The sequence below is a fragment of the Heterocephalus glaber genome, unplaced genomic scaffold (genome assembly GCF_053883595.1).
Source record: "Heterocephalus glaber isolate CG9 unplaced genomic scaffold, H.glaber_assembly_v1.0 deba00001608, whole genome shotgun sequence".
NCBI classification, from domain to species: Eukaryota; Metazoa; Chordata; class Mammalia; order Rodentia; family Bathyergidae; genus Heterocephalus; species Heterocephalus glaber.
In genome coordinates, this window is record NW_028258379.1 from 16958183 (window position 1) to 16978924 (window position 20742).

The window sequence follows — 20742 nt, forward strand, 5'->3', positions numbered from 1 at the left end:
CCATATCCGGGGGAAAATAGAGATGCTGAAGAGTAAACAGAAATCGCTTAGTCAGCAACTGTCGCCTCCCAAGAGGTGAATGTAAATAGCCTGGTACAGAGGAGGAGGGGCAGCCAGGCAGCACCCGGCCTTGAGCACTTGCCAGCTCTGAGGACTTTAAAAAGGGACAAGTGCTCCTGTCCTAGGTTGGAGGTAGGGAGGGTGTCCCCTACACTGGAGTCCTGTACCCCCTGCCCTAGAAAGACAAATTTGCTGACTCCCGGCAGAATTAATATCAATTGAATTTATTACAAGTTACTAAGCTCCAAGGCACATTACAGTGTTCTGTTAACTACAGAAATGTATAAAGGACAAACAGAGCAGATTCTCCATGTCTAGCATTTCGCTCTACGGTTCAAAAGCATCCGTGCATCAATAAAGCAAAAACAAAACAACACGTGAAGATCCAACACATTCAGGTCAGTAGAAACAAACCAAAACATTTCCCCTCACAAACTTGCAACAAAAAACACCCGTCCCCCCCAACACCCCCCTTACCATTTTGCAAACAAAACAAGAAAACAAAACAAAACAGAACAGAAAATAAAGTGAAGACTTCAACACTTGGGGCTGTTCAGAAAGAAGCTTTCACCATTTTATAGCATCATTTTTTTTTTTAGGCAGCAACACTGGCCTTGGCAAAAAAAAAAAAAAAAAAAAAAAAGTCTTTCTTTTATGTTTTTCCTTTCAAGAGTGCATAACATTTACAAAAATACACACCAGCAGCAGTCGTTGCTAAGGGCTAATTTTGTACCTAGGCAAACATTCTGCCACCAAATAAATGCTAACAAATATGATGCGAATGACCCAACCAATATTATACTGCTTAACACAAACCAGCGTATCCTTCAAATGAAGAAGTTACATACCTTTGTTTCAAAATATAGAAACATACGACGAAAATAATGTCTATACATAAGACTAACTTTTTGCAGTTATATTCACAATTCTACATCCTGGGGGTGAGGGGAGGGAAGGTGGAGGTGGATGGAGGAGGGGCCCTCTGGATCGGAGAGGAGCTGGTCTAGGGCAAAGGAGGTGGCTGCCCTGTGGTTCAAGGGTCTCTCTCCTTTTTCACTTTAACATCCCCAGCTAAGATAGTGGCGATTTCGCCCTGCATGAAGGCCCAAGGTACATTCGACCCAACTAGGGGACATTTCTCTCCGCTGGGGCAATACACTTCACCCGTGGCCCCCTGGGCCTTGATACTCTCTCTAGAGCAAGGAAAGCAGAATTTATGGCTGGGGACGGATGGGCACTGAACAAAATGCGTGTCCTCCAAACGTTCGTGGCAAATGGTACAGCAGAGGGGTCCGCTGTTGGCCATGGGGGAATCCGGAATGTTTTGGGGGTGCACTTGGTCCATGCCCGGGTGGGCGCTAGGCGGCGGGGGCGCCACCTGTAAATTCAGGTCCCCGTTACGTGATGCCAAGCGGCGCTGCCCCGGCACGGAGGCGGGCGACACTGGGCTGCTGCTGTTGCGCCGCGAGGACGCAGTGGTAGAGTGCACGGAACTGCCGTCCTTAGGCGAGTGCGCCGTGCCCAGAGTGTCTGCCACCGACATGAGGGCGGCCATAGGGGACGGACCGTTCTGGGGGGCAGACTCTGGAGGGGTGGTCCGGTTGGAATGGGGTCCCAGGGGTGGGGGCGGTGGGGGCGGACCCCCAGCCGCGTGCCCTGGCGCCGCAAAGGCCCCCGCGGACATGGTGAGCTTCAGTGCTTCGCTCTGGTTTGCCATCCACTGCTGCCTCTGCTGTTCCTCGCCCAGCTTCAGGGCGCTCTCGGCTGAGTCCGGGGGTTCGGGGGACGCTTTCCTCTTGCGCAGGCTGGAGATTGTGCCCCGGCCCGAAGGCGCGGTGGGTGGCAGGGCCCCTGTCCCCGGAGGTGCGCTAGGGGCGCGGCTGAGACTCACCAGTGCCGTGGGCAGCATGGGGCAGCTGGCGTCCAGGTAGGGCTGGGGCAGCATGTCTGCACCAGGAACGCCCTCCTTGAAGAAGCGCACAGCCTCGGGAAGCAGGTCCCCAAGCAGGCGCCAGTCCCCGGAGCCATGCTTCTTCTCGTACTCCAGGTACTTGAAGCCAGAGGAGAGGCCCCGGCCAAAGTCCTTCATGCAATCCTGGTACATCTGCTTGGCCACGCCGGACGCGCTGGAGTACACGTTGCCCGAGCCAGTGGGGTATTCAATGAACAGCTTCAGCTCGTAGTCCATCCCAGGCTTGGACACGGCATCGAAGGCGAAGACCCGCCCCAGGAGCGAATGGTCCTTCTTGAAGCGCACCTCGTAGGGCGTGCAGCCCGCCAGCGTGAGCAGCGTGTCTCGGACCATCTTGGGCTTGTTGGCCCACTCCTCCGCGCGGTTGCGCAGGCTCTCACTTAGCTCGGCCAGGGCCTCCGCGTTGCGCTGTTTCTCCTTTAGCTCGCGCTCCTGGTCCGTGCTCGACACCGAGCCGGGCCTCTTGCCACCAGCACCCACGCCCACCTCTGCCACCGACGACGAGGTCGAAGACGCAGCAGAGGACGCCGCGGCCGACGAGCCCGGGGCGCCCCCCAGACAGGAAGGGCCCCCGGGAGCGCCCGGCGGCGCGGGTGTGGGGGGCCCACGAGTTCCCAGCCCGTGGGGTGGGGGCGGGGGCAATACCGCCGCACTGGCAGGGCCGTTAAGCAGCGTCTGCGGCAGCAAATTGGGGGGCACGGCGAGCTGGGGTCCCCCGCCACCCCCCGGGTTGGGCAGCCCAGTCACCAACCCCCCATGCGTCCCACGCCGAGACGCCACAGATACCGCCGCCGCTGACGACGAGTTGGGGCTCTGGCGGTTCAGCTCCGGGGGGCCCTCCTCCGGTGTCGGCTTGGGGAAGCCGTTGGGGCCCCCCAGGCCGTTGGGCAGCCGTGCAGTGTGACTGCCACCTCCCAGGCTCACCGGTGGCGGCGGGTACTCGAAGCGGCCACGCTGCTCCACCGCGACGGCGGCGGCAGCAGCAGCGGCCGCGCTCAAGCCGTAGCGCTCTAGGCCGGCAGGAGACGCGAGCACCGCGGGCTTGCTGGAGCCGTCGACGTGATTGAGCTGCTGCGGAGGCTGCGGTTGCTGCGGTTGCTGCTGCTGCGCTGCGGCCGCTGCAGCTGCCGCCGCCGCCGCCTCCTTGGCCGACAGGGCCACTGTCTTGACCCCCACGGGCGGCGGCGGTCCCGGGGAGCGGCCGTCTTGGAGGCAGCCGTGAGCCCGCTTGAGCTGCCGTGCCGTCTCGATCACGAACTCGATGCGATCGGCGCCCTCGTAGTTGACGCAGCCGCGGCACACGGGTTCCGAGAAGTCCCAGATCATGGCCCAGGGCATGCGGGGCAGGTCGCACAGGTAGCAAGATTGTCTCCGGGACGAGGACACCTGCGCTGCCGACATGATGCCAGCCCTGGGGAAGGTAGGCCCCCGCCCGGGCTGTCTCCGCGGCGCCTTCTCCTCCGGGAGGACTGGCTGGCTGGGGAGGGAGTCCGGCTGCGGGGGAGGAAGGAGGGGGGGCGAGAAAGTTCTGCCCCAGGGGCTGGAGGGAGCGCGAGTCTCCACCGCGGGCGCAGCGCCTCTCCGCGGGGGCCCCACAGCCCGGTCGGCGACGGGCTCTCCGCGCTTCTTGCCCCCACCTCCTACTGCGGCTGTCGCGTCTGGAGAGGAGCTCAGGCGCCTTCTTCCTGGTGCCGCGGGTCGGGGCTGGACGCGCCAGGCCCGGGGGGAGGGGGCGAGGGTGTCCGGTGCCGGCCGCCGCTGCCTCTGGGCCCCCTCCCCGGAGCGGCTGGTGCTTGGACGCGCGGAGGAGGCTGTCTCTTTCTCTCCCCCAGGGGCCCCCTACGAGCTGCGTCCTCTCCCCGCCAGCCACCCTGGGGCCAGGGCTAGAGGGCTGTGCCACCGGGTCCCCAGGTCCAATCTTGCTGAAGCCGCTGCCTCCCTAGAGGGCCTGGGGAGGGGGGTGGCAGCCGAGAGAGGAGCTTCTCCCCTCCGCAGGGTCAGCCGTTCCGCTGGTGGCGGCTGGGTTTGCACGCCGGAGGGACCCGCCGCGGCCACTGCTTCCAGGACGCACGAGAGGAGAGGAGCGCACGCACGCAGGCTCCTGGCGCCCCCTGGCCTGGCGGGCGCCTGGGCCACCGAGGCTGGCGGCGCTCACGTTGGCTGCAGGGCGCTCGCGCGGCGCCTCGGCCCAGGTCGCATCCCTTCCCGCTCGCGCTCGCCCGGAATGTGGGGTTGTGATTGTTACTCTACGTTCCGGAGGCGCGTCTCGGCGCTCCTGCTCGGGCTGCGGCTCGCGCTGTCCCCGGCCTGGCCGCGCGGGATGCCGCCCGGGCGGAGCGCTGACGTCACCGCCATGCTCTGCACCAGTCCCCCCCACCCCCCCTTTACACTTCCTCTGTCTCTGGAGCCCACTTGTTGCTCGGCAAAGGCGCATGCGCGGCAGGACGCCCAGATTCCTCCCAGCCGGCCCCTCCTCCGCGTCTCCTCCCTCCCCTCCCCCTCGCCGTGTGTGTACAACAGCTGAGGCCTGGCGAGCTAGTGCTGGAAGTCTAGGGCCGGGGGTGGAAATCAAACAGACGATGACCTTTCCTTTCCCTGTCCTGCTTTCCCAAGTAAATTCGCATTTAAAAAACACAAGCGTCGTTTCCAATCGCTGTTCCCCACCCCAGCCCATCTCAGGCAATGAATTTAAATGTCCTGTTCCAGGATTCTCGCTGTCAATGTCGTATAAGGAATTAGCCATTTCGTCTGCAGTCAACCCCCATCTTGCCCCCGTTATGTTACATTCCTGTGGTACCACTGTTACCCAAACACCTACAAAATTAAGTGCTTTCCAATCTTACAGAAACTGCCTTTCGGATTTGTTTTTGTGCCCTAGTCTAGGAACCGGAGCTTCAACGATGGCGCTAAATGAATTCAGGGTGAGCTACCCCTCCCCCTAGCTGAACTCTAAAAATTTTGGCTGAAAGTCTAAAGCTACGAACACCCGGAGGCCTTTAAGGAAAACAGTCAACTGGCTGCGCACAGCTGCAGTTCCTGGCAGAGGGGGAGGTGCCAGAGAGGCTAAACAGGTGAGTGGTTATTCTTGGTTTGATAAAAGAAGGTGGGGGCAGCATTTAATAACACTGATAGCTTTTTATATAGCAAAGCCACCGTTTTCAAAGTTCTTTCTCACGTGCTGTGATTTCGTTCCATACTGCCTCAGAATGCTTCAGGAGGCTGTGATTTCTTTTCCTTTATAAGATCACTGTTTGTCATTATTGCTCATTGCAGAACAGATGTGTTGTTCTGGCTGGAGCATTTCAAATGATTCTTCTATTTGGTCTGCATTTTTTTTTGTTTTGTTTTGTTTTTTCAAGAAAATTGAGGTAATTCCCTCTGGGGAAAGGCTGGAGGAGGGGAGGCAATGGGATTGGGTTATGCCAACCTGCGACCAGCATTGTGATTTTTCACTATCACTTACTAGCTTTGCAACCTTAAGCTACTTATTTACATAACCTGTTTTCCTTCTGTAAATGGAATGACACCTGCCAACTTCATAGGGTTGTTTCAGATTTCAGTTTGTTCCTTGTCAAAGTGAGAGGCAACTTACTATGACATACTGAGACTTGCTGGGCAAGACACTACAAGGTGATTTATTTGCATCACCCTTAATATCAACATTATTGAAGGTGTATTATTATCTACATGGTATCTACATTATTGAGTGCATTATATTATTAAACTCCTATTATTAGCTATAAGGTAGATTCTATTAACTCAGTTTTACAGAGTGGGAAAGTAAAGAAGTTAAATAACTTGCCCAAAGCCATTGGAGCTGGCACTTGGACCTGAATCCAGTAAATCTGATTTGAGATGTGCCTTTTACCAGCTTAGACTCCCAGAGGTGGTTTAGGATGCTCAAAATTTCCATCAGCATTCCATGCTTTCTTATATACAATCTTGTATGGAAAGTGCTAGGCAAATGCATCTTCATAACCAACTCCTAGCCGCCTCCTCTAGATTGAGCCACTGAAGTTTTCATACGCAGAAGCTGTGGATCTGTACATGGAAGACTGTAACCATGTTGGGCACATAGGAAACTGCCACTAAGTGTTGGTTATTGTTAGTATCAGTACTGTTGCTGGCTAATGTAAAAGTACTTTGTAAAAGGGCACAGAACATTGTAAAAGTGTATAAAGCATAGGGATCATTATTCTTACTGTTACTACTGTTGCAATAAAATTTAGTTGAAGCAACAAGAAATATTTGTTTATTTTGACATTTGTCTGGAGCCTATTTCTGAATCCAGTACCAGTCCTCCACTCTTTCAGCCCCAACTGCAAAGGAAAGGGGTTTCTGAGGATAGGGAAAAAGGGAAAAGGGAGAGCCCTTAGGGAGCCCCTCTTTCATCTCAGAGTAGCCAGATTTCTGTTTTTGCAAAACAGTGAGCTCACTGTGCACTCCAGAGCAATAATAAACTTTGCCGGGCTTGCTGGCCCAGAGCGGTGAGTCCTGTGTAGAGAGCTGCTGAGAGCATTGCTTCAGCCTCCAACCCTCCCCACTCCACTGCTACCCTGGAGTGAGTCAAAACACAGGTCTTGAGAGAGAGCTTCACATCCCCGCCAGGCCAGCCAGGGGCTCCTTAGCTTTGGTTTGGTTGGTGGACTTATTTCTTTACATTATTTATTCACCCCTTCTCTTTATTAAACCAAAAATAGTGGAGAAATAGCAACTTAGCTCTAACTCTCCAGCCAGGCAGCTAGAGAAAGCAAGTCGGATTCTGTGTCATAGTGTTATGTTTGGTATGCACACACATATGTCTCCATCTCCCTGTCTGTCTCTATCTTCACTGTTACTAAAGGAGATATATATACTCACATACACATGCTGGGGTGTCTTCAGACATACTGAGTTAGGAGCGTGCATTTAAACAGACTTCCATTACAGTCTCGTAATCATTTAAAAAGCACAGCTCAGAGTTCAATCCCCGGTACCAAAAAAAAATAAAAAAAAAATAAAAAGCACAGCTCTCGGCCAGGGATTTAGCTCAGGCACAAGGTCTCAAGTTTGATCCCCCCCCCCACAGCACTCTCCATAATCCCTCCTACCAAGAATCACGGGGTTTATGGTGATAAATTGGTTCTTAACTGCTTGTCTGAAATGGCCCTGTTTGGAGATGTATCCAAGATTGTGAGAGACAAGAATTCTGGTGTTTTGGAGATGAATTTTACCCGCCATAATACCATGACCTCCGTGGGCAGGGCCTGAGCTTGGGAAGAGAGGGTGGGGAGTCTCCAACTAAGACACCAGAGGGCGGGAATTTGGCTCAGTGGTTCCGCCGCCTGCCTCAGAAGCACAAGGTCCTGAGTTCGATCCCCCGTACCAAAAAAAAAAAAAAAAGACACCAGATGCACAGGCGGAAGAACTCTGGTGCTAGTTTCAAGGACTGCAGGGAGGAAACGCCAGCACTGTCTCCTCAAAGTTCTTTCCCTTTGCAGCTGACTCCCAAGTTTGCCATCTGAGCTAGCATTCTCAGAGAATCCCTCTCCAAAGTGAAGCAAAAGGTCAGCTTTCCACTTGGCCTTTCTTCAGCATCGTAGGCCGACCTTAAGGGTGAGCAGGTCTCCAGGACCTTAAGCCCTTCGAAGCTGCCTATAGTCTCCCTCCTGCCTTCCCCTGCCCCACCGTTTAGGGGCAAAGAGGGCACAGAGATGGGGGTTCTCTTGGCCTGGCATCACTGCAGCCAGCTGGCTCTGGAGGCCAGGGCTGAAACTCCCGTCACCCCACTGCAACGCGTGCTGCCAAGCGCTCCGGCGAGAGAAAGACCTTTTTTGGTAACACTCAGCCCTACAGTAAGCAGGACCCGGTTCTTTGGCCTGAGAGAGCCTCTTCAGACTAGATGAAAAAAATCGTCTGGGTTGGGCCTTCCTCTGGCCTTTCCAAGATCCCCTTCCTGTCCGCCAGGAACCGCGGGGGCCACAGCTTGAGACCTGGGCCTTATTGAAACGGACAAAGGGGCCTTAAGAGTTGGGGGAATCCAGACTGCAGGGTGCTTTACCCACTTTCTCCGCAGCCGACCGGATGCGTGGCCGGAAGTATTTGCCTTTCCCTAAAGGATTAAGCCTAGCATTAAAAAAAAAAAAGATATTAACGTAGGCCAGGGCGTAGGGTTACGCAAGAACCACTCGACCGTGAAATCCCAGGAACAACGTGATTCGCTGAGAAGCCCGGGGGAGCGGAACCTGAGCCGCTCGCCAAGACCTGCCCCGCCTGGGGCGCGCGGGCAGGCAGGAGCTCCGTGCAAAATAGGGTGGAAGGGAAGGGAGGGCGGTGTAGCGGTTGGTGCTAGCACGGTGGCCACAATAAGCGATCGGATCTCTGACTGCTTTCTTCCTGGAGGAGCAGCGTACAGGGAGGGGAAGAAAGGCTCAGGGTGTGTTGGGGGGGGGGGGACAGGTGGCGAGTAGCATCTGGGTCCTGCCTGCTCCCGGGCTTCCTCTCCTTATCGGAGTGCCAGGGCACGGGGCAGCCCTGCACTGTCCTCAGCAAAAGCTGGGGTGTGTGTGTGTGTGTGTGTGTGTGTGTGTGTGTGTGTGTGTGTGTGTGTGTGTTCCAAAAATAAAGGAACTCTGGAATAAGTTGCTCAGGGATCTGGCCTAGAGGAAAAATGGGGGAAGCGCCAGACAAGGGTGCTATTCACTGAGTGGGTTGGGTTAAATAACCCCAAGAAGGGAGTGTAGACAGCAGAGTAGGACAGGTCTCTGGCAGGCTGACAGACAAGGCCACAGGGATGGACAAGAGAAGACACAGCAGGTGCATGTGTCTCCCGCCAGCCCCAGCACTCCTCTGCGGGTTGATTCCCATCAGTCCTTGCTGAACGGGGGATTTCCACCGCTGGGCCTCGGAGACCTGTCGCCGCTGGCGCTTTCCTGCTAAAGCCGCCAGAAGGAGGGGCTTGGGGAGGGAAGTCCCTCCCACTGCCCCCCTCCCCCGGGTCCCTGGGTCAAGTCTGGTACTCTTGGACGGCCATTGCTGCGGTCCCAGGTTGGGTGGATGGGCCAGGACTTTCAAATAGTTTGACTTGCCTAAGCGGGCTAGTGCAATTTGACAGTCAGTTGGGACAGAGAGAAACAGGAAGGGGGCGGGTACTGGTTGCGTACTTACATTGCGTTGTTCAATTTGGACTTGGCTGACCTTAAATAGCTGTGTGACCGTGAGCAAATCATTTGCACTTTGGTTTCTTCATCAGTACGCTGGGAATAATTACTCTGCCTCCTTTGCCTGCCCATTGGTCTATGTAGAGGACATAATATAATGTGGTTAACAAAATGTAAGGGATTGTTAACAGTCTAATGACCAACATTTGTCTAGGTCTCCAAAGTGGATTCGCAGACATTATCTCACCAATCCCCACACCAACCTGTGAGGCAGGTGTTACTTTCATGAACCTCCTGTACAGGTGAGGAAAGCAGGGCCTGAGGTGGTCCAGAATTACCGGAAACCAGCTTCTCTGGCTATAAACCTGGCATTCATTTTTTCCCCTTGCCAGCTACTAGCCTTTTGGGGGGTCCTAGATGCTTCTAAGAAAATGCAAGAGAGCCAGGGATTTAGCTCAGTGGTTCTGCCGGCTGTCTAACAAGCACAACAAGGTCCCGAGTTTGACCCTCAGTACAAAAAAAAAAGCAAGAAAGTAAAAACCCCTTTCCTCATAGGAGTTTACAAGTTAATGTCACTATTGTCCCAGTAGGTGCAAAGGTATGCGTAAATCAGCACTAGGTATTTTGGAGTTAAAGATCAGTCACCATCCAGCTTTGAGCAAAATTGGGAGCCATGTTTCCCTGGCATCCTCTAAGACCTTTCTCTCTCTTGGGTTTTTCTATGCCCTGGCCCTCTGCAGAGGAGACAGAGGAAAATGTGAAGCTCTAGAACTCACTTAACGTATTTAGGTACCTCCCAGTTGGCTTTACCAAGGTCAGCTGCTTTTTTTTTTGGTACTGGGCATTGAACTTGGGACCTTGTGCTTCTGAGGCAGGCGGCGGAACAGCTGAGCTAAATGCCCAGTCCAAGGTCAGTTGCTTTTTAATGTACACACCTAAAGAAGACCCCAGAGGGAGCCACAAAAGGAGAGTAAGAGCAACCATTTTAGAGTGTAAGGAGCCTTGTTCCAGACCGAAAGTCATCATCACACAAGTAACAATCCTTTGTTTTCACCTATTTCAAGTCACACTGAACTGTGACAGCCATCCAATTCAGAACAGCTTGTGTTTGGGTCAAGGCCACTTACCATGGCAGGATGAGGTCCTTAAAGTACAGTTAGCCTAGGAGAGGCAGTTAGTCATGACCATTGAACCTCCTAGGCACCTCAGGAGCTAAAAAGGCAGGGAACAGGGGCCTGGGACTTAACTCAGTGGTTCCACCGCCTGCCTCGAAAGTGCAAGGACCTGAGTTCGATCCACAGTACCAAAAAAAAAGCCAGGGAACAATGTGGCGACCAACCCTGGCCCATGTAGGACCACGGAACTTCCCTCTCTAGACAGATCCAGAGAATCTTAAGCTCCCCAGTGGTTGTGAACTCTCATTACATATTTTTTGTTTCAAAGCTGAAACTTGGCTGCTGGGTAGCCTGGTGGGTTTCTATTTCGCAGCTCCTTAACATATGCCTTTCCATTGGCCATTCATTCAGTCATTCAATTCTTCATCTAGACAGTACTTTCTATCTCAGTGCTGGGGATCTAAGGATGAACCAAGCCAGGTTGGCTCCAGCCCAGAATCTAGAAGCTTCCATTTCCTCCTAGGCGTCCTACTTTCCTGGTGCAATAGCCCAAAAGCCAAGAAAGGCTGTCCTTGTTCAACACTCCCACCAGTCGCGTGACCAACTTGGAACAATCTATTTATTTTCCCTGGGCCTCTGTCTCCTCACCTGTCATCTTAAAGCAGGTCTTCCCTCTTTCAGGGGCTCCCTGTGAGTTTCTGTATACGAATACCTAGGGCTGTAGAAAAGCCAGTGTTGGGGCTGGTGATTTAGCTCAGTGGTTTCAAGACTTGCTGTGCAAACGCAAGGACCCGAGTTTGATCCCCGGTACTGCACGCCCCCCCCCCAAGTCAGCAGTGTTACAGATCACTTTTACACCACTGAGCCCTTGAAGGTAAAATCAGTGAAAAACCAGGCCAAATACTAAGCCCTGCCCACTCTCTTTATCTTGCCCTAGGAAGGTTTCCTCCTGGGTGGCCAGCCTAGCATTTCTGTCCCTGTGGGCTGCAGACAAGATGTGGCTGCCTCTTGCCCTAACAGCTGGAGCAAGGCAGTATCAGGTTAGGTTAGGTTAGGTTAGGTTAGGTTAGGCCCTTTCCTTATCTTTCCTAGAGAGATAAGGACTTCCCCTCCCCAAGTGGTGGGGAAGCTCAGAGCTATTGGATTTATTTAGGGCTTTTATTTTTTTTGTTGTTGTTGTTTTGGCCAATTTGGAAAGAGCCAATGACCTCTTCTTTAAAAAACAAAACTAGGCAGGAAGTGTGCTAGGCCTGAGTGGCAGGGACTAAGGGTGTAATTACAGGGTTTTTGTTCAGCATTTTCATGTAATTACATCCAAAGGAAAGGGAGCCTGGCCTGGGCTTCTTAGATGCAGGGCAAACCAGAACTGTGTGTATGTGTGCTGGAGCAGGTGGGAGGAAGGATTTGCTTTTCAGCTGAAAAGCGGGTGTCTCGCCTCTAGTAGTATTTTTACATCCCTTTTCCAAAAGGTAGCCGATCATTCATCTTTTATTCGTTGCCACTGCGGTCTCCTTGGTGACATTTCCCAGCCGTTCACAGCCTTGTAGCCACTGATCTCCCTTTACCGCCGACTCTCTCTCGCCCTCTCCACTGTTACATATTGCCGCTTTATGCCTGTATGCCCACACAATAAACCCGCTGCAAAATCCACAGCCAGCTTTCTTGCCTCCGGAGTTTCGATCCCAGCGACCTCCGACGTCGCGAAGCAGTCTCTCCTTTTGTTTCGAATAGTTTCTGGCTTTTCCCGTTCCGCTTTACAATACTTCCTACCACCAACGCCCCCACTCGGCCGTCCCCGAAGCTGCCTCGGTTTCCCTTCGCCACCAGCAAGCTTGGTGCCGAGTGTTCGAGATAGGTCCAGAGTTGCGGGGCGCGCGGGCTCCTCTCCTCCCCTCCCGGAGCCCTCGGTGGCCCTCTGACGTCCCCAGGATGTTGGGAACAGGCAGCAAGAAAGAGTCCACTGTCCGCTCACATTCTTAAGAGAAGGAAACCCGACCCACCCCAAACCACGCGCCCCGAAGGAGGGGCCCTTACCGTTCCGAGAGGGCGGGGCTCTGCCGGCCTGAACGCACCCCCTCCTCCCCTCTTTTCCTACACCCACCTCCATGCCCGCAGATTACCCCCCTCTGCCCCCTTCACCTACTCTTCCCAAGAACAGATTGTTTATCAGGACGGGCAGCCAAGAAACCTACTCCAGCTTCTGGCCTCTGCCAGAGACTAATCACACTTGGGAACAGCACAAAACTACCCCGTGTTGGGGCGGGGCAGGTGGGGGGGGGAGTGCCGGGAGGAGGTTAAAAGGAAAGACCGGTAAATTTGACATTTGATTAGCTGACCAAATCTGGGGCACTGCAACCTCTCCACTCCTTGATTTTAATAAGTCAGCGCAGCGCGAAGGAACCGAAGTATATTTCATTCCTACTCCCTCTACCCCACTCCCATATCGCCCCTCCCCCTCTAAGCCCCCCTCCTTCTCCAGGTCTTCACGTTTGATGCTTTAATAGTACTGACTAGCGTTTAATTCTGATTAACATTCTCAGCTGGGTGTGTGTGTGTGTATGTTGGGGCCTGGCAAGACACACTCACAAACCAGACTGCCTGACAAATCCTCTCTTTTCATTCTCTTTGAAATGACATCAGGATGGACTGGGGGACTAGGGGGTGAAAGGGCATGGAAAAAAGAGAGGGAGGGGGAGTGATTTATGTGCTTTTCTAAGGCAGCTAGTAAAATTCCTAAGGGAGAACAAATGCCAAAATTGACTGTCTTGGTGTATTTTAGACCCGATCATCAGGGTGAATCATGTCAGGGTTAGCCCTGGACACGCAGCCTGGAAGCCAGGGAGACACAAACATCCCTGTGGCAGGGAGGTGCCTTTCTGAAAGAGGCAGGAGATGGGTATTTGCCCTCGCCAGATTCCTCTCCATCCGGATTTTTTCCTCTCTAACTCATTGCAAAATGGCTTTAAAAAATTGGCACTGATAAAGAAAAGCTAGGGATAGAAAACTCCCTACGAAACATAAAGGGAAGGTGCAAAACCTATTTGATCCAAGATATAGATATCTCCACCTCGGATTTTTTTTCCTTCTTTGCTGTACAACTCTGCAGACATCAGGTTAGCAAAAGGTATTAAAGCGTCCTTGCACAGTAGGGTCTGAACTAGTAAAAATAGTTTACTGAAATTAATGGGAATTAATGCCAGACATAGTTTTCCTAAACTCTATCCAACAGCCTAAGCAGCAGATAATTTTTGTTCCATTTGTGCTGGAAAATAAAGCCTGAGCCCTTGATCTCAGTGTAGATTTTCATTTTTTTAAAAAAATCAGCAGAGGGCCTGGGATTTAGCTCAGTGTTTTCGCCGCCTGCTGTGCAAGCACAAGGACCCAAGTTCGATCCCTGGTACCAAAAAAAAAAAAAAAAAAAAAAAATCAGCAGAGCGAACACTATGCCAATTTCCACTTTCTGCCAGTAGAAGCCCTTGTGCTCTAGGCTGTGCATGCGGGTCAGAGTTATCTGGTAAACTTTCCACTGAAAATGGTCTCTGGAGTCTGCCCTCATCAGTGGCACCAGAGCTTTCATCATGACATCTGAGAAATCCAAAGAAAGCTCCAGAAACAGTCTGACTCGCAGTAACAACCCTCTTCCCCACAGCTCTTTAAAAAACTGGATATGAACAACCTCTTGCGTTTGCCTACAAGACCTCCATTCCCCAGTTTAAATGCAGCTTCAAAACGCTGTGCAACCTAACCCCCCCTCCATGCCTTCCACCCAGCACTCAGGGCGTCTATACTTCCGAAGCTTTTATTATTGTATTTCTCAGCTGAAAGGCGCATACACACACACACACACACACACACACACACACACACACACCCATGTGTTTCCACCCAGTGGTTATGGGGTTACGGCAGGTACAGGGGGACTCGGCTGTCAGTGTCTGATCCCCCCCCCATTTATTAAGAAAAGCCCCATCGTGGACAGCGGGTGTTCTGGTTTTCATTGTACAGTCTGCACTGGTGACACAGGACATGTGGAAAATTTTGAGAGCAATGCGGTGAATGGTGTGGAGGGGGAGCAGGAGCAGGGGGAGGAAGGGGAAGGGAGGGAGCGGAGCGAGTTACTTTTTAGCTTCCGCTAAGTACTTGGCAGCTCGCCAGGCCCGGAGGATTCTGGGAAGCGAAAACCTCCCCAGTATAAACTGCCAGCTTTAAGCAGCCCTGACAGTTCTGCTCCTTCCAAACTTGGCAGCCGTTCAAAGTGCTCTTTCATTTGAAATGCTGGAAGCCTGCCATGTGCAATGCAGATTTGCTGTGCCTGCGCGCAGAAGGAACTGATAAATGCCGTTGCAGTTGCCATGGGGACAGGAGGCTATCAGAATGGCCTTGTGATCCGCAGCCTCTCAGCGCGGCAGGCTCCCGCTCCCTCCTCCCTCTAGTCAGTGAGATGGTGAAATAAATGTTCTGGAAAAAAGTTAACCCTCCCCGCTCTGGTTCCAAAGCTTAGAGGAAGTTAACCCCTAAGCACCTCCCTGGCCCTAAATGCCTGCCAGGAACACAGACCTGAACACATTGTCCTTGGGTGGGTCACCCCTCCCCACACCCTCCTCACACCCTGCCTCTTCCTGCTCCCTGGAGACTTTCACAAAGCTGTGTTTTTAATAGAGCTTTTCAGCAAGCCCAAGCGTAAGTCTTTGAGTCATCAAAACCCGGATGTAAACACAGCAGCCCTACATTCTGCACAGTTTGCGTGTATTTTATCTTTTTAATAATATTTAGCTGGCAACTTAAAACTGCAAGCATGCCAGATATTTTAGCCAACCACTTACTTACATCATGCAGCATCCATCTTAGGGAGAGTGGCTGCGGTCCTTCTCTCTCTCCCTTCCCTCCCCACCCTGAGACTGCAGGGAACTGGGTCTTTCTGAAGCCCTCTTATTGGAGGGTAGGAAATTGAGTCCCTTAGAACCGTGGGCTTTAGAATGAACATGACATCACCTTAGGCACCAATGCAGAGGATTTGTTCCCATCAGAGACAAGACACTGGGTGAGGTGAGGGGAAACAGATCTGTCATTCATGCTGTGACTTCAGGTGGGACCACTGGGTCCCCCATTTTGCAGGAGCTACCATTTGAAGCACAACCTGATTCAATGTACACAAACAAAATAGTGCTGTTCAGATTTGGTGTATTTTCAGGTCTGTCATGCCAGTTCTCAGGGTGGCCCATTTAATGGGGGAAAAAATGAAGTACTCTACTGTAGCCAAAGCCTATGGAAACCAAGGAGGTTTAGTGATTTATTTACACGGGGAATAGAAAGGTGAGCAGTATTGCTGCTTCACTCACCATTTCCTGAAGACTTCCTGAACCTAAACCTTCCTTAACATCCCAGGAAGGGAATGTATTTTTCCTGTGGCTTTCAATATTTTCTGCTAAGTATATTTCAGTGCACTGTTTACCTAAGCTTTCAGCTTTCAGACCTTTATGGTACTTTTAACATCTTAAGGCAGTTCTACTGAAAGCTGATGTTATGTTAATTAAAGAGGACTTTATGTTTTGGGGGCCATGGCAATGGGGATTTCTGTTTGGCGCTGTCCGTATAATATAATGATGGTGTCAAGTTGAGAGAGTCAGAGTCCTGTTTGGTTTTTGAAGCCCCTTGGACAAAGCAGAGCCTCCAAAACGCAAACAAATCCTTGAATACCACCAAGTGTGTAACCAGATGAGGTGCTTCTTCCTAAGGAGCCCTGGACAGACAGAAGACTGAAAATATCCCCATTTCATGGAGCTGAGCTGCAATTTTTTTGAACCTACCTCCCTCTGGGCTTCTGCTCATGATTGTCATGGCAGTCATGGTCAGGGCAAGATACTCTGTCTCACTGGAATTTCCTGATTCCAAAGTGGCCCTTTCCAAATAAATACATTAATCAGCAAAAGCCATCTGCTTCACCTTGCTGGGCGGCACAGAGCTGAAGGGTTAGTGCTAAAAAGCAATTTTTAGGAGCAGTTAGTTAGCCCTTGAGACGTTTTGAGATGGGTTTTCAGCTTGGAATTAAAGTGGAGTTGGAGGCAGAAATCAGGTGATTTAGAAAAGCAACTCCACCACCACCACCACCTTCCCCAGACAGCCAGGCAGCTGGGTTTTGGCTCTCACAGCTGCTCAGCCTTGGCAAGCCAAAAGCATATTTCATGGTGGTGATTCTTTTCCCAGGTTGACGGACATGTTTCTGTACTGAGCACAAGGCATGTTTCCTGACTGTGCGTGAATCAGGGGCTGTATTTTTAACCCAGGGCTTCTGGTGACAGTTTTAAACTGGAAGAACAAAGCAGATCATGACGTGAACCTATCATCAGGCTCTAGAGATAAAGAATCTGTCCTAAGTGCTCACCACCTATAGCTCAGATGTATTCTTTTTATGTTTTAATCTAGCCAGCAGCAGCCAACTGCCATGAAAGGTTCACATTTCAGATGTTACCCTTCCTTTCTCTATGGCATTGCGGTGCTTGCTTATTTGTGGACTTCAGTGAGAGGATTTGCAAAACCTTTTTTTTTTTTTTTTTTTTTGATTCCGGGGATCGAACTTGGGTCCTTGTGCTTGCGCAGCAGGCAGCAAACCCACTGAGCTAAATCCCCAGCCCTGCAAAACCATTTTGTATCCTTGAGTGCCTTCCCAGAGTGGACAAGCATGAGACTTCAAACACCCACGGCGTGGTCTGAGTCCTCCTTGGCTACGGCTTGGGATCATCACAGAGGGGTATCCAAGGTGTGGCCCCTCTAGACCTGGATCCAAAGAGCCAGCTTCCCAGAAATCCATGGGCTAGGAGGGTCTGTCCTAGGCCAGTTCAGGAGTGTCAGGTGGAACAATTCCCCTTTGTTTTGTTGTCTAGCATGTGACCAGAATGCTGCCAGCTAATTTTAACCCCACCAAAGTACTGCTGGAAAAAAAAAGCAACAACTATCATACATCTGGAGAAAGAAACGCTGTGGGTTGGATAAAAGCTTTTCAGCCTGTGTTCCTTCCTGTTTCAGTTTCCAAACTTGCCTTATCGTTAACCTGAAAAATGATGAGTTTCGCCAAATTCCTGGATGTTGCACAAGAGGACAATGAGTCTATTTCAAGCTGTGAGTGTGGCTGGCACAGACCCTGGAAGCCATTGTTTCTCGGCAGGGAGAACTTTTAGGGGTTTCCTGGTACTTTCCTTCTAGGGTCTCAAAGCCCAAGGGTACTGTTGGGGGCCGTTATGTGGCAACCCTGTAGGCTGTGCTATGATAGTATATCTGGGAACTCAGGTTAGAGGTAGAGAGTGGAGGTCCAGGATGGCAGGAGAGAGTGTTTGACCTGGAAGAGGAGGAGCAGGAAGAAGTGGGGAGAGGGATACTTTCACTATCTCTAGTGGCCCTCTGGGACACAGGCTGCCACCTCTCCACAGCTGCTTTTTGCACCAGGAATTGATGGAGGACTCTGTCACATTCCTCACTCTGGATACTGGGTTCTCAAAGGAAACCCAGGGCAATCCACTGTGGCTGTCTGCTGAGGGGCCAATAATGCTAGCGAAAAGACACAGAAGCTCCAGAGCCAGGATAGGGTGGTTTGCAGGCAGGCAGCCGCTGCCCTCTGTCCTGAAGCCAGGTAGTAAGGAGCACTGTGGTTCACCTGAGTGTCCAGCAGGCAGCCCCAGACATAATGCTAGTGCTGCGGCATTCCTGGTGACCTCAGCTAGGGGAGCTGCTGGCAGTTGTGCTGACAGCAGCTAAGGGCTTTAGCTGTCCAAAAAGCCATTAGCCCTGCCTTGTCTGGCCCACATGGTTTTTCAGGGGCTTTTGTTTTGTTGTGTTTGGGTACTTGGGATTAAACCCAAGGGCTTCATTCTTAAGCTATATCCCAGCCCTTTTAAAAACTGTTTAACTTTGAGACAGCTTCTCACTAAATCAGTAAATTGCCCAGGCTTGCCTTCAATTTGTGATCTACCTGCCTCAGACTCCCAGAGTGCTGGGATTACAGGTGTCCACCACCACCCCCAGCCCAATGTGTATGTATTTAAAGATCCTGGTTGTCCCCCAGGCCTTCTCTTGGTTTGAAGTCTCAGGTAGAGATAACATCCTTGGAAGGGCAAGGAACCTCTGTCACCCCTCTGCTGACTCTAGCCTGCTGGCCACTGCCACTTGCCAGGTAGTCAAGATCCTAAATTAAGATTCTGTTAGGAAAATTCCTAAATTAAGGTTCTATTTATCCTGTTGTTCCAAAGGCTTGTTTGGAGCAAGATGTTTTGCTTTAATTAAAAAAACAAAGCTCCTGAGTAAGTGAAAATGTTTTTGAGTCTTCACAGATATCTTTCTTTTTCTTTTTGGTTTTTTGAGATGGGGTTTCCCTATGGAGTTCAGGCTGGAATGAAGCTCACTATGTAGCCCAGGCTAGCCTGGAACTCTTGGTGATCCTCTTGCCTCAGCCTCCAGAGTGGAGAGCTGGGGTTACTGGGGTGCACCACCACACCCAGATGAATTTTCTTTCTTGTCTTGTACAGTAGAGGGGTCAGTCTGGTCAGTACTCTTATCTCTAAGACCCTGTAACAGCTGGCTCTTCTGTACAGTAGGTTGTAAAGGACACCCTAAGCCTGCCCTGGGGCTTCTCACTTTGCAGATTAAAGGCTGCCTCCTCCTCTCTGGGACCCATTCCTCATTTACCTTTCCAGCCAGAGGATTCCTGAGTGTTTCATAATAGCTCCACAGCTGGAGCCCAGCTGCTCATCGTAGAGGAACATTACTCCCTGTAGGTCAGCAGGGTGAGGGAGAGCAGGGCACAGGAAGGGAAGGCTGGGCAAGTCCTTTTTCTAGAGCAGAACTCAAGAATGTGCTGGGGCTTCTGGTGTGAAAAGTTTCCAGATGGAGGGAGGAAGGGTAGGTTTTTGCCCTCTGTGTAGATTCCAAAAATGTACTTTGGGGAGGGCAAACTATTCAACTATTTTTTTTTTTTTTTTTTTGGTACCAGGGATCAAACGCAGGTGCTTGCGCTTTCAAGGCAAGCGACGGAACCACTAAGCTAAATCCCTGGCCCATATTCAACTATTTTGAAGTGGCCTTTCAAGAAAACACAAATGTTGACCTGAAAACCCCTTCCCTTTTTCCTTTCCCTACAATCTGCGTCTGTTACCTTTGAGCATTGATCAACAGGAACATTTGCCTAAGCTTCTTGCCTCCCTCACATCTCCCTGTCTTTATTATTATTATTGTTATCTTTGGTTCAAGGAAACTTTTGGAAGCTTTCCCAGGCTGCAGCTATAGAATGTTTCCAGGAAAATGCATAAGGGCATCTGTGTTTTGCGATTCTCTGGAGGGGGCTGGACATGTTTTCCAGAGAGACTGAGCCAGGGGGCAGCCAGGTCTTGTGAGAGTCCAGCCGAGCAAAAGAGCAGACAGTGCTGGAGAGATCCCTGAGTATCCAAAAGTGCAGGAACAAAGGTGTGGTTTAGCAGGCCTGCCTGTTCCCCACCCCTTTCAGTCTTTTATCATCGCAGCTGCCGTGATGTCAGATGTGAATTAAAGCCCCATCTCCAGGAGATATGCTGAGAACAGCCGGGTGCAAGGTTTGAACTTCATTCTCCAGTGAGCCTCACTTGTAATTTCGGCCTAAAGAGCACTGCCAATTACAGCTGGAGAAGTGCAGGGAGTCCACACACCCAGCTGGCAGTCAGGCAGGGCTCTGCCTTGGTGCAGAACACAGTAGACAAGAAGGGTCCTTGGGCTGTGGCTGCCAAAGTGATGCCAGTCCCCAGGCCAGGCCAGCAAAGATGCTTTTGGGCCCAGTAATACACACAGAGTCACATGCATGCATGTGTCAGAAACATCTCTACCCAGCTGGACATGGTAGGAGGCACTTGCACTCTGGGAGGCTGAGGCAGGAGGATTGAAATTCTGTCCCAGCCAGGACACTTTAGCCACCTAGTGAGACTCTGTCTCAAATTTTTTTTTAAAAAGGGGAGGATGGAGGGCCGGGGATTTAGCTCAGTGCTTTCGCTGCCTGTTGAGCAAGCACAAGGACCTGAGTTCGATCCCCGGTACCAAAAAAAAACGGGGCGGAGGGGGGGGGAGGATGGAATGTAGCTCAGTGTAAAGGCCCTGGGTTCAATCCCCAGTACCAGAGAGAGAGAGAGGCAGGCAGGCAGGCAGGCAGGGAAGAATCTGTTAGCTCTGGGGAGGTATGCATACATGAGGCTCAAGACCAACAAGGACTCATCACTGACAGACACAGCATTTTTATTATTTATTTTTCAATACTAGGAATTGAGCCCAGGGGTGTTCTACCACTGAGCTATGTCCCTAGTCCTTTTTATTTTGACATGGGTCTTGCTAAGTTGCCCAGACTGGCCTCAAACTCGAGACCCCCTTGCCTCAGCCTCCTCCATTGCTTTGATTACAGGCCTGTACCATCATACAGGGTCAGATGTGGCTCTTGAAAGCAAAGGCA

General features: G+C 51.6%; 1 protein-coding gene across 1 annotated transcript; it reads right to left on the minus strand.

Annotated features, from left to right (window-relative positions):
- Nucleotides 1-268: 268 nt before the first annotated feature.
- On the minus strand, nucleotides 269-7004 carry Irf2bpl (interferon regulatory factor 2 binding protein like). The gene has a single exon (XM_004837143.4). The coding sequence runs from the start codon at nucleotides 3431-3433 to the stop codon at nucleotides 1094-1096; it is 2340 nt and encodes a 779-aa protein (XP_004837200.2). The 5' UTR covers nucleotides 3434-7004; the 3' UTR covers nucleotides 269-1093.
- Between the last annotated feature and the right edge of the window lie 13738 nt (nucleotides 7005-20742).

Bases quoted from the DNA above. Each gene is read 5' to 3' on its own strand.
- Irf2bpl (XM_004837143.4), bottom strand. From the start codon at position 3,433: ATGTCGGCAGCGCAGGTGTCCTCGTCCCGGAGACAATCTTGCTACCTG.